The following is a 13,328-nucleotide window of genomic DNA, read 5'->3' on the forward strand; positions in this document are numbered from 1 at the left end:
TCATTTTACAAATTCAAATTGAAAACTTACCCTTCGTTTCCGTGGTGTGTCCTCATTATAATCCATGCCGATGCCTTCGTCGGACGTCGACAGCGATGTGGTACGCACACGATTCGGGCTGGTCGATGTGTTCATTTGCGGTGCACCTTCATCGCTCAACGGCGGCGATGACGAACCGGAACACCATGACGAAGCGCTACTGCCACCGGGACTGGATGCTAGCCGAGTGGTAGCGTATTGTCTCGGTGATAGCGGCGAACAGGATAGGCTCATCAGAACCAGGGCAGCATTGCATTCGTCCATTAGATCGTCGTTATGGTGTATTGAATGATGGTACATGTCTGTGTCGTTGGAATAAGATGGGCGACGTTTGCGTGACCTGTGGATGGAAGGAAATGATGGTGATAATTGAGGGTTTTTTCGTTTTTAAAGAATTAAATAATTTTAACGAAAATTGATTTTTAATCGTCAGATGTTCAATCATTTTTCTTGTTGGGTTTAATTGGTTCTGGCTAGCTTTTTTTCAATTCCAATCGGAAATTCGAAAGCTCTCAATCATAGTATGTGGTATCATAGTGACAACATAGGTAATGAGTTAAAGAGCTTTAAGAACTAAAGCTCTTTAAAGCTAAGATGTCAGTTGTCTATGAGTTAAAGAACTTTTAAGCCTAAAGCTCCTCAAACCTGGCTCACTTTCATTACCTTAGCACATAAGATCAAGTTCTCAGCAGCGAAGTAATTGGTATTTTTCCAAAAAAAATACTCCCAAAAAATTGTTAATTACTTGACACACTCGTAGCAAACAATTGTTTGCCGATTTATTTTCAATTACCACCTCTTTACGAAACATTAACGGGTCAAATTATAATAAACATTTTAGATATTATACACTGCGGTGATAGTGATCAATACTCCTCCCATCTAATTTTCCTCTTGTATTTAGATGCCACAATGTCAACTCATTTGGAAAAATAAAATAAAAATAAAAATATTTTAACTGCAGAGACTCAAGCGAGAGGTATAATATTTCGCTTATAACAAACGAATGTAAATAAATGTTGGGTTAAATTAACAACACAAACTTTAAACTTGCATATTTGTATCCATTTTATGTGAGTATGGTTTAGTAGGTATAGGAATGAATATTTTTAATTCAAATTCATTTCCGTAAACAAATTTGTAAATTTTATTTTTCTTTTTTTTCTGTATAATACTGCGGTGTGTGTAGGCTATTACAAAATTACTAAAACTAATAGCACAAATTTTACATAATAAAATACCGGTTGATTTCAAAATTCAAATGACATTGGGTTTGCGTATTGTAGAGGAAAAAAAAACATAAAGTAAAATAAACACAACATTAAAAAAAAATTTAAAAAAAATGGTAAAGGCCATCACACACACACTGTTTGTTTCTTCAATTCAAAATTGTAAATTTGCTGTCATATATTTACGATCGTAATTTACGTCAAGTCTGCAAGAATTAGACAGTGGCATATATGAACAACAACAACGAAAAAAAAATGCGTAAAATATATTCGCATGAAGGACGTGAGGTGATAACAATAGATTCTAGGTGGTATTAAGCGTTTATATCTCAAAGCTGAATATAGTCAATAGCTAAAATCCAGTTCGAAAATAAATATTTTATGAAGACCTCAACCTCAATCCAAATCTTATAATGGCGTTCGATGAGCACTTTTTTATCATTTTCTATTTTTTGCCTTTTTATTTTTAAAAAGTCAAAGAATGGGGACATCCATAAATGTCGTCAGTATTAGAGGGGGAGGGTTATAGTGGGACAAAGTAGACATACATTTAACGCCTGGGTCTGAAAATATGGCGCCCGAGTACAAAAATAAGTTTTTTTTGTTCCCCTTGCATTACACATTGACGCCCATTCAAAATTGCCCTCGGCCCCAAAAAAGGCACCACTGCGTACATGTTGAGAAAGTATAACAAAAAATTACGATAAGTAGATTATGAGTCACAAATAATCTCTGAAAGGAACGGGATTTATGGATGTTCCCTATACATCGATGAGTAAAATTTTAAAATAGCTTATCACTGAAGAGTGAAGAGCCTTCGTGAACACTGATAAGTAACAATACACAGATCAGTAGATAATAATTTTGGGTAAAGTCGCGTTAAAGAATAAGTTGCAATGAGTCTTATGGCACCGTCGAATTACCAAAATCAGAAACGATTCGCGTTCATAAAAAAAATTTTTGATGCCATCACTAAATCATTACGAATTCACTAAAGGGAAATCCCGAGAAAGTGGCAATGACTTCATTTTATCAATTGTGCTTAATTTCGTAACATTTTAAAAAAAAAACTTGTGGATGAGTAATCCACAAGCGGTAACCCGAATAAAAAATAAACAGATAAATCAATGCTTAAGCATTCAGTTAGTCATTACAAAAGGCAAATGAGCTCTTCGAATTACATTCAATGGAACCATTGTGGCTGTCATAGCGATTCATGTAATTTCTTTTGTCTATATTTCACCGAAAATGCATTACGGCAACAGAATTATGATGTCGATGGTCGAATATTAAAGTTTCTGACATTGCAGGCAAAACTGCTGGAAGAAAAGGAAATTTTATAAGCATTAAAGTGACAGTTGGGATCAAACGTCGGTCTATTACATCTGTCAAAGTGACGTTTTAAACGTCAAACCAAAATTTTCATGCCAAATAGTTATGAAGCCGCTTATGGCTCCTCAATTCTATCAGTGGAATAGTCTCATAGAAAAATTTTCGATTTTGTGATTATTTGGCTAAACATTTTTGGTTTGACGTTTAAAACGTCACTTTGACAGATGGAATAGACCGACTTTTGACACCTTTTGACGTATTACTCCAATTGTGAAAAGGTGTTTGATGCAGAATCTATTACTTCGATATTTTTGTCATACATTTCGCTATGTAAAAGAAAACTAGCCAAAGCTTATTCTTGCTGTCGTTGTCAATAACAAATGACTAGCCGATTTACCAAAAATATTTTATGCATTGCATTAACCTGATCAAAAAAAAAACGAAAGATCCGGTTCAACATACAATTAAACATTCAATCAAAAACACTCTGCCAACCAAAATAGCGAAAAATTTCCATTGAGGTCCAGTCGATAGAATAAGATCCTCAAATAATCGGCCAAATTTTTTTCCAACACCGCATGAACATAAAATCTTTGCAATATTATCGAAGTAACCGAACAAGCAAAAGTACCTGATCAAACTATGATAAAGTCTCAATCGCAACGACAAACCATTTTACGTAATCAATTCAATCATTTCTCAATGAAAAATGTCACAAAATCAGGTAACCAAACCATTTTGTATGTTTTGTATAGCGTGAAGCAATATAATTGCACAAATACACGAAATTTTTTCAACATCACCCTGACACATTTTTGATATTACGAGAAAAAAAATTTCTTTGGCACAAATTCACTTCTCAAAAAATTAGCCTTTAACGTTTTGATTCAACCAACTCACTCTTTTATTCAACAATTCGAAAATCGTATAGATATGCCATACATATTTTATGTCATGGATCGGTAAGGTGTTTATTTTTCTCACTATTCTAAGTTACGATCGCATAGAGTTGCGTTGCGTTTCATTTTATCTTTGCATTTGGTTTCTTGTTATTTCATACTTTTTTTTCCTCTAACAAGATCTGTACAAAGGAATCTCTAAGAAATTTGTAATTTATTTATTAAAGAAAAAAAAATTGAGTGAAGTAATTGTTGAGATATCTGTTTGGTTGGTGTAACATGTAACATTTTTGTACACTGAAATCAACTTTCACTTTTATCACATTACATTGAATGAAAAATTATGTGGCAGTTTTATATCATTTTCAGATTTCAGTTTTCATGGCAGCTGGTATCACATTCATAATTTTTATTTTTTTAAATATTTATTAAAACAAAAAATGATGAAATTGGTTTCTGAGTGGAGTAGTTTGCAGAGTTGTTTTCCCGTCATATATGCAACTTTACATTCGCTGCTTTTGTCGTTAAGCACATTTAATACATTTTGATGAATTAGCAACGGGAGAAGGATTTAAAATTCCACTTCGAAAAATTGAAATAAAGGCGCAAACGTTTTACAATTTTACCGTATTAATCTCCTTTCACTGCGAATTTACTTTGTTTTTAAATTTGTGTGTTTGTTCACCGGAGTGTGGTTTAACTTGAAACTTTTCATAGCACAATACAAAAATGTACGCGACAAAAGTAATGGAATGGAACGGAAAATTATTTTCCATACGCGCTTAGGGAAATTGAACATAAAATGTGAGCTTTTTGATCCTCTAATTGTGGAAATTTCATATGTTTCAAATGGAGGTAGATGAACAACGAATAATTATGGGGACAGCGTCCATCGAGTTTTATTTTATTACATATTTGGTGAAGAATAGGTTTGTTGGTTCCAGCATTTAATTTTATTTATTGTCGATTAATGATTGTGGTGTAGTTATAGAATATTGTAATTGTAATTGTTTCTATTGGACACGATGTTCACTCGACGGATGAATTCTAATAATTCCTTTCTTTTTCTGATGATAATGTATTCAACATCATCCTTACGATTATTTCGAACGGCGGAACCTTTTCATTAATTTTGATTTTCATTTTGGAACGAGCTTCAAACTAATAATTTGGAATTTTTGATGCAAAGGGATGTAGAGGCAGGGGATATTTTCACATTTTACCGAATGTTCCTAATGTTCTCAATGTATTCAATGGGAAAATGGGTAAAATCTGTGAAATCATTTTCCCAATAATAGTCCCTAGGAAAAACTGAATGGAAACCATGCTGGGATTATTTTTGTGAAAATGTATTCCAATATTTCTTGAATTTTATTAGATTTTCAGAACGAAAAAAATTTCGAGAAAATTTGGAAAAATTGTTGTAAAATCTAGGAAAATGAGGGAAAATATTTTCCCTAAACAATAGCCGGCTTCTTTCCCCGTCGATTGTAATGCATCACAACACATACAAAGGTCATTGAAACCGTAATCAGTTTTTATAGTTCGCTTGAGCTTGAAAGCTTTTATGTTGAGTCAATAAAAAAAAACAATTTTAGTTGACTCGAAAGGAGAAAATAAAAATTCTGATTAAACTGGGAAACTGTCTAAACCATACAAATTTTTGTCTGGCACAGTCAATTCAAAATTCCTTTTCGAATGGATGCACAGAAGCGAAACATTGAAACGAGAATTTCATTTTTTTTTCTGTTCATGCTATTTATACACCGTAAATCTATTATATCAAATGATATGCATAACGTAGAGAGGTACACACATGTCCATGAATACATGACTGAAACATTTACGAATGGTTTCGATGTACAGTAATCTGAAAAATTATGCATTCTATTACCGATGCACTATTACCTTTCTTTATAGTAATGCTGAATTATGGCAGTAATTTAACATATAAATACAAATTACACGAATACAGTTCTTTTCTTCCATTCCTTTTTTTTCAAATATTTTATTATGATATCGCATTTCAAATAAATATTGAAAAATAGAAAATGCTCGTTCGCCACAGTATAATCGTATATGAGGTTCTACGAAAAAAAAAAATGAATTTCCTATGTAATTATCATCATGCACATCTAAATTATATATCAGCAGTGCTTGTAAATGAAACCATTGCAGCACAATAAAATGAACATTCACATCGGGACGTTTTTATTTTATTTTTTTAATATTTTTTTCTCTTCATTCTTTCTCTCTAAGTGCAGTTGGAAACGTCGATTTTGTACTATTTCTATTATGCATTATTTACAGGGATATTTAACAATGCAATTTTGTAATGAATGTATTTACCAATGGCGTCAATCGATGTATACATGAGTATTTTAATTATAAATAAATCATTATTAGATAGTACATATAATTATTCGACCGGTAAAATTAGCCGGCTAATAGAAGGTACAAGAGGTAAACGTTCTGAAACAGGGAAATTGTGATGGACAGAAAGGATGCTAAAACTTAGCCAAATTAGGGAAATTTATTTATAAAATTTTAGGGATAGAATTGGCTCTGGTTGACTGAAATGACAATCGTAACTAAATCGCTCCGATGCCGATATGACAAAACCTTTGGCTTATCTAGTTAGATTTTTGACAACTAACGTTTTTGTTCATGAGAAAGCGCTCGACAGTTAAAGCATGAAGGAAATAAGAATTTCAAACACACCGAATTTCAATTATAAACTTCAATCGTCTGTATTTTGATAACTTGTAAGCTGCTCAGGAGAGTGATTACGGCGTCACTTCTCTTTTCTCAATTCTATCAAAACTCTGCCGATAGAGAACTATTTCACTACTTCACTGAACGATGTCGCTGCAACAAAGCCAAAGTCGACAAAAAAATAATTAATTTTTGAATCGACGGATTTTAGTGAAATATAATGCCATCGTATAGCACATGACCTCATGAATTCGGAACAGTAATCAGTTTTTAAATGGGCCTAAATATCGCTAAGAGTCTTAAAAAACGATATGGTGAAATGACAACAAACGTTTTTTCAAACCCTTATCACCAAGCCGATATAGGGTTGATTTAAAAACGGATTTCTGTTCCGGAGTCCTGAGATCATGTGCTATGCGATGGCATTTTATTTGACTAAAATCCGTCGAGTCAAAAATTAATTACTTTTCTGTTGACATTGGCTTTGTTGCAGCGACATCGTATAGTGAGTTCTCTATCGACAGAGTTTTGATAGAATTGAGAAAAGAGAAGTTACTCTCCAGGCCGGGGGTACATTGAAACATTGAAAACGTTAAAAAATTAGAAAGAAAATGAGAGTCAACCAATTTCTTTCACTAACTTGGGAATCTAATGAAAATCGACTGGATTTGGATTTAGAGAGGTCGGAGGTTGGAAAAAATTCGGATGATTTTTTTTATTGGATGATGTGCCTTTAGCTCAAGCACGAATCTTATGAATTATGACCTCTGTCAGGCTTTACCCTGAGAAATAAGATGAAAATGTTTCGCACGGTACATAAAGGATAAATTTGGTATTTTAATTGATTAATCGCTACAAGTAAGCAAAACAACAAACGGAGATGGAGAACCTCTTTCTGCCAAAGGAGGTTACACAGAACAGCAATTAAAACGTGTCACAATATCACACTTTCCCTGTTTAACTCGTACGCTTGTTTAACTGTACAAGTAAAAAAAAGTCAAAATACCAAACCCCGAAGATATGAGACTAAGTGTAACTGTAGCATTAACTATGACAATATACGCGCTTACACTTCATTTCATTTATTTCATCTTTAAAAAAGTTCTGTTTGACATGACCTGCGTAACTCTAGTTTGCATTAAACAAAAGTACAAAAGAGGTACTTCTGAGGCGTTTTATGTAACTTTTGCTTGGTATCAAATCTACTACTTCAAAACATTTCATAAAAGGCAAGTGTACTGTCACATTACTATTAAATCTATTACTTCGTTTGTTTGAGCAACGTCTAGTGTTTAATGAAAAATCTTTCACTTCTTCAGTCTTATTACACATTTTGCTCAACGCTTATTTTTGTCATCGTTGCGGTTAATAGATGGTTCGCCGTTTCTGAAAGGCTACATTATCTATGTTATTTTTACTTGCTAATTGGCCTGAAGAACTCTATCAAACTTCAATAATTGAACAGTAAATCTACTTTGTAGCATGTTAGGGACACGGTTTTGAGCTATTACGATAAAAAAATGGAAATTTAAAATTTAAATGAACATGGTAACAAGTTAATTAAACGGCTACCCATACCATATATACACTTACGACAGTATGTTGTATACAAAAATAAAAACGGCACAGCACTACTCGAAAAAACAAAATAAAAAAACGAGTAAGTATGTAAGTCAGAAAATATATTTTAAAATTCTGTTTCAAGTTGATGTAACACACTAACCTAGTTTCAATAAAAAAAAATCAAAATACCGAAACGCAATGAAAGTGTTTTTATTTTTTCGTGCTCGGCCACATTATTATTATATGCTATTATGAAATGTCTTTTCGTTTGCTGACTTTTTAATTTTCGATTGTGATCGTCGAGTGTTTTGTTTGATTAATATTTGTTTTAACATTGGGAAATCATCATTCTTTGCATATTATGGTCGCATTGTGAAAAAAAAAAAAATCAATTCTGACTCAGAGCTGTGTGTGTTGTTTTGCTATCTTACTTACAATAAATGTATTAGCGAACAGACGTTACACTTTTCCTTATCCGGTACATACATATAATGATGACGTACAGTGTGACTCTACCATTCCATTTACTTCTCAATTCGATTACAATTTACTTTCTGAAATCGATGTATTGTTACGATACGAAAACTAAAACCGAACCAAGATATTCCTTCAGCACAAAGCTATAAAAAGTTTTATCGATACGTGCGAGGGGGAAACAACAAGAGCAAATAGTGGGACAGGCTGCATTCGCCATTGGAGTGAATGAAGGAAAATATGAGCGAATGAAGGGAACATATGGTCGAATGAACGGAAAATATGACCGAATGAACAGTAATGACCGAATGACGGTAAAATATAAGCAAATGTATGGAGCGAACGACGGGAAAAAATGAGCGAATGGTGGAACAGGATTTTCCGTTCTTGTTTCCCCCTCGGATACGTGAACGTATACCATACACATAATAACACTATGATCAATGTCAATCTAACGAATATGAATAATGAATTTTTTTACCTTGACGCGACCTTTCAAGCTTTTAATCTATGTATTCAAATCGGTAATATAAAATGAAGAACAAAACCGCTGAAAATATTGTATTGACGGTGTATTATGTACATATGGTTCTCGTCCATTTAAAAACATATAGGGGCTGTGGGTATATGATACGTCATTAGTCTATAAATAATATCTTCAGACTCTCGCACATTCCATCGATAATTGAAACATCCATGGACGATGGAAAAAACAACATTTTGATTAAGATAATTAGGATTAAGAAACTAAGCAAATTTGTCGCCGTTGCGATTACGTCTGCCATTGAAAATTGTCCTTGATATTGCCACCGACGGACACGACAAGCAGATGTTTGTACATTCTAAATAATTTAAATCTCCTAAGAATCCTACTTATTGAATATGCCCCAATCGTTCCATTAGTATCTGTCCTAAATAATTACCTACACAAATAAACACCTGTCCTAGATCTATACTCCCGGATTAACGATTTCCCATCAAATATATTTACCTCGTCGATAAAATCAGCTGAACCAGATAGTTTACAGCCCCTCACCGCTGACCCTAATCATTGCATGTTCCACAAAAAGAGCATTCCAAATATGGCAAAATTTAAAACACAAAAACAAAAACAAAAATCTTCTAACAGGTACAAACCACCACTCACGTAATACTGAACGGTTCGAGTCATACACTGTATAGAGTTAGCCACTTGTTGTTGCTGTTTTTTTTAGCGACATGTTATACCCAACAATATTTATATGTGCTTCTATTCCTAACAACTTGTTCGACTTAACGGTATCTGATGAGGTATATCGTGGCTTATAAATTAAACTTGAAATACCCGTCCAAAATAATATGTTTATACGAACACACCAATATAAATAATACACGGTGGAAGACATGGATTCAATTCACCACGATTGCGAAAAAAAATACGGAGATGCTTGCAAGAGAAAAAAAATCCATTTCACATTTAAAATACGCAATTTTTTTTTCTCTTCATTTCATTCAACTGTATTGTATAGTCAGGCTTTGTACGTATGGAGGCAAAAGAATATTAAGCTTTACTTGTTATGTCACTGACCATACCCAAAAAAACAATTCACAAATTTGTTGATATGCGCTGGTTTTAATTTTTTTTTTGCGGAACAGTGACTTGTATTACTTGTTTTAAACTTGCATGTGTATATATCCGAATCGTGCAGCATGGAATATATTAAATGCATCTATACAATGCTTCGAACAAACAAAACGTAAAAATTAAATGGATCATCAAAGAATGAACAGAAAATAGGGGTTGTGAGAGAATGGTTGGAGAAAATAGCGAATTGAAAGTTATGAATGAAATGTTATTTAGAGAAACGTAAAACTAAACCCGTTCGCAATCATTTCATTTTTTTAAAGTATTGGTGAGAGCGGCAATGAAAGTGTTTTCCAAACAAAGTGTTGCCAATGTTGTTGTTGTTCTCATTTTTTTTGTGATAAATATTTTGGTTCCGCATTTCAGTTATGCGTATTGTTGAGCAATAATTTTGTTGTTTTTTTTTGCAAAAAAAATGAAAGAAATTTGTTTACAGACCTGAATATGGCACATGAATTTCTGGTTTAGGCCAGCGACTTAATTCGTGAAACGTAATTCTGAATGTAAAATCGAAACTAGTTTTTTTTTGGAGTAGAGCTTACAATGATGTTCTCTTATCTTTTAACAAAATCTCTCATTATTCTGATACTTCTATAAATACGACTAGCGATGATCTAACTGTCGATAATTTATCATCTACTCACCGATCAAATGACGGTCATGCATCCACTTATCTCTAATATAACGAAGACGCGATTTTGTGACGCATTCAATTAAAGCTTTTATCACTTTTTATATTCACACCGAAACCGGCGATCGAGTGAAAAAGAGATTCCGAAAAGCGAAACTGATACATGTGCCGAAAATTGGTCATAACGATGAATTTCAGAAGAACCAAAAAAAATGTGTCATCACGATGATTCATAGTCGGAACACGTAGTGACAAAAGAATATGACTGCACAGTTGACCATAACTATCTTCTCATAATTGTATACCGCAAAGATCATAAATGAAATTTGTTTATGTTAACCGTATAACCATTCGTTATTCGTCAGTTCCCATATCAGCTTACAGTGCGGTTTCTGATGGATGAGGCTCACTGTGTTCTTGTCTTAGCATCGATCGTAATCAGCATAATTTATTAACACTTCTATTATGCGTGCCCATTTTAATTCTTTCTTTATCTTCGTGTTTTTTCATGTTTTTTTTTCTCTATCTAGGAATGTACACTTTGGACCTCTTGGTATTATGCCATTCATGAATCATGATTTATGTAGAACAACATAAATGAGTTAGCACACAGCATCTACGTACAATGTATGTATATAAACGGCATTGTCATTTAAATTGTACTTTTCCAGTAAACAATAAAATTAAAATGAATAGTTCTCTCGTCTAAGCTCATCATCATAATGTGAATACACACAGGACCGTAGAATAAAATGCGTCATTACTTTGTAATGTAACGGTACCGTAAATTTCTTGGTTTATTACTTCGGGTCGGTGATACAGTTATATAATATAAAATGCCGGAACCTGGCTTTCATTTTATGATAATGATTAAAATACAAAATAAAGAGCATGAAGAATGTGTAGTGTAGAGGATACTACGAGGAAAAAAATGGTTGTGTTACTTAATGCATGCACAACAATGTGTAATGTTCATATAGATATGGATGTAAATTGATGCATGTGTTTTAATTCGAATCATAAATAATAATTTCTTATTTTAAATCCATTTTCTTTTTAGTGTTTTCAAAACGATGGATGCATGTCTGCCATTACTTACATATCTTTTACATTAAGTTGTTATTTAGTACGGTGGTTTACATTTTTTTTTTTCATTTCTGTAAATGCGTATTCGATCCAATCGATTAGGGTCATGAGGGTCGGTTGATGAAGAAAAAGAATTAAAAAAATTTAATGGAATGGAAAGATCAAGACAATTAAATATGAATTTATTCGGAACGCACGTCTTATTCGTGACCGTTATAGCCAACAGGCATTGCTTCGAAATTGTTAACCGATTCAGACAGTGGTTTCAGGAACTTCGGCTTTGTCTGGAAACTTCTCACACGCTAAAAAAGACTTTTAGTCCTAGGTACAAAATATACTATTAAATGGACTGATGATATTTCCGAGCTATTGAAGCAGAGCTAAATGAATGAAAATTTATTTTTCTTATGATTCGCTAATTCAACACGTCTCCTTTCTACATTTAACTATTCAAATAATAACCCGAAAGTGCCAATTTCTTATATTTGCTGTTATGTTCTCAATAAATTTTCTTTCCTTTCAAACCCAAAGCATCGTCAGTCTGCACTATTCATCGCGATGATAATATGCAATGAAAAGCCAGTAGCGTGCGATCTGTGTTAATGCAGTTCGCCACCGAACTAACTGAATGTAACACACACATCATAATTTACGTCGTACATACACCGAACATAAAACATTTATTATGACGTACAGCGTGTGTGCAATTTGATGACTTTGCTAATTGAATTCATATGGAAAAAAAAGATGAGGAAAATTTATGTCGGCAATTAATAACCAATTCGCAGCAATTTAAATGAAGAGAAGAGAAAAAAGAAGCAAAATAATTAATGCAGAAAAAAAACCACCAACGGATCCATGCACATTTTTTTTTCCCGTATGTAATCATTTTTAACGAAGTTTATTTTTATGTTTGTGGTGTGCGGTGGTTTGGTGCATAAAATGACGATGACATAATACTTTTTGGATGTCAAACAAAAATCCGGTTGTGATCTATTTTTATTTACGGTTCGATTTTGTTCATCGCACATCGTGCATGTGATATGTAACATTCGGAATTACATATATACATTTTTCGACAGTGGATCTATCTCTGTACCCATATACCAACATCGTATGTGGATGTACCAATCTCTATAATGTGTGGTACGTGACATGTATTCTTAACGTATTTAGACACCTGTAATGCCAACTACAAAACTAACTAATAAGCTACCAGCCAACACAAAAATTATAATGAAAATGTAAAAAAAAATTTTTTGGTGTGCAGTTTTTGTTTGCTGATCTATTAATATCGAAATAAATTAAAATTTCGTGAGTGTAGATTTAAACATGACCTTGGTTAACATTAATTTGTATTACACTTCTAATTCGATTTTTTTTTCTTTTCTTATTCTTCACATGAACGGAAATAGACTTTTGCCATATTATCTTTTCAAAAAAAATATTTGTTTTGGTTGCGATTACCAAATGTGTTAATGTTTGGCTCGCCGGTCACAAGTACACAAACTTTAAAGAACAAATTAAGTCAGTTAGTTTGTCGTTTTTTTTTTGTAGATGCAGTGTGGAGACATGATCGGTTTAATATTCTCCATTACACTGTATGTCATCTGTTGTCGACATCGATGACTATAATAAGAGGCGACCTCTGGTCAAAGTAGTCTTAAATAAGCAAAATGTATGTTTAAACCAGTGAAGAACAAGATTTTTCAATCAAATGAAGTAACAGATTTAAA

General features: G+C 33.1%; 1 protein-coding gene across 1 annotated transcript in view; it reads right to left on the reverse strand.

The window, feature by feature from the left end:
* Positions 1-13,328, reverse strand: part of LOC119076673 (zinc finger protein 395) — a 101,536-nt gene that overhangs the window by 51,607 nt on the left and 36,601 nt on the right. Inside the window, exon 3 of the mRNA XM_037183568.1 lies at positions 31-379. Coding sequence (XP_037039463.1) covers positions 31-379 — 349 coding nt within the window. The remainder of the gene's footprint in view (positions 1-30; positions 380-13,328) is intronic.

Source organism: Bradysia coprophila, unplaced genomic scaffold (genome assembly GCF_014529535.1).
Source record: "Bradysia coprophila strain Holo2 unplaced genomic scaffold, BU_Bcop_v1 contig_232, whole genome shotgun sequence".
Lineage (NCBI taxonomy): Eukaryota > Metazoa > Arthropoda > Insecta > Diptera > Sciaridae > Bradysia > Bradysia coprophila.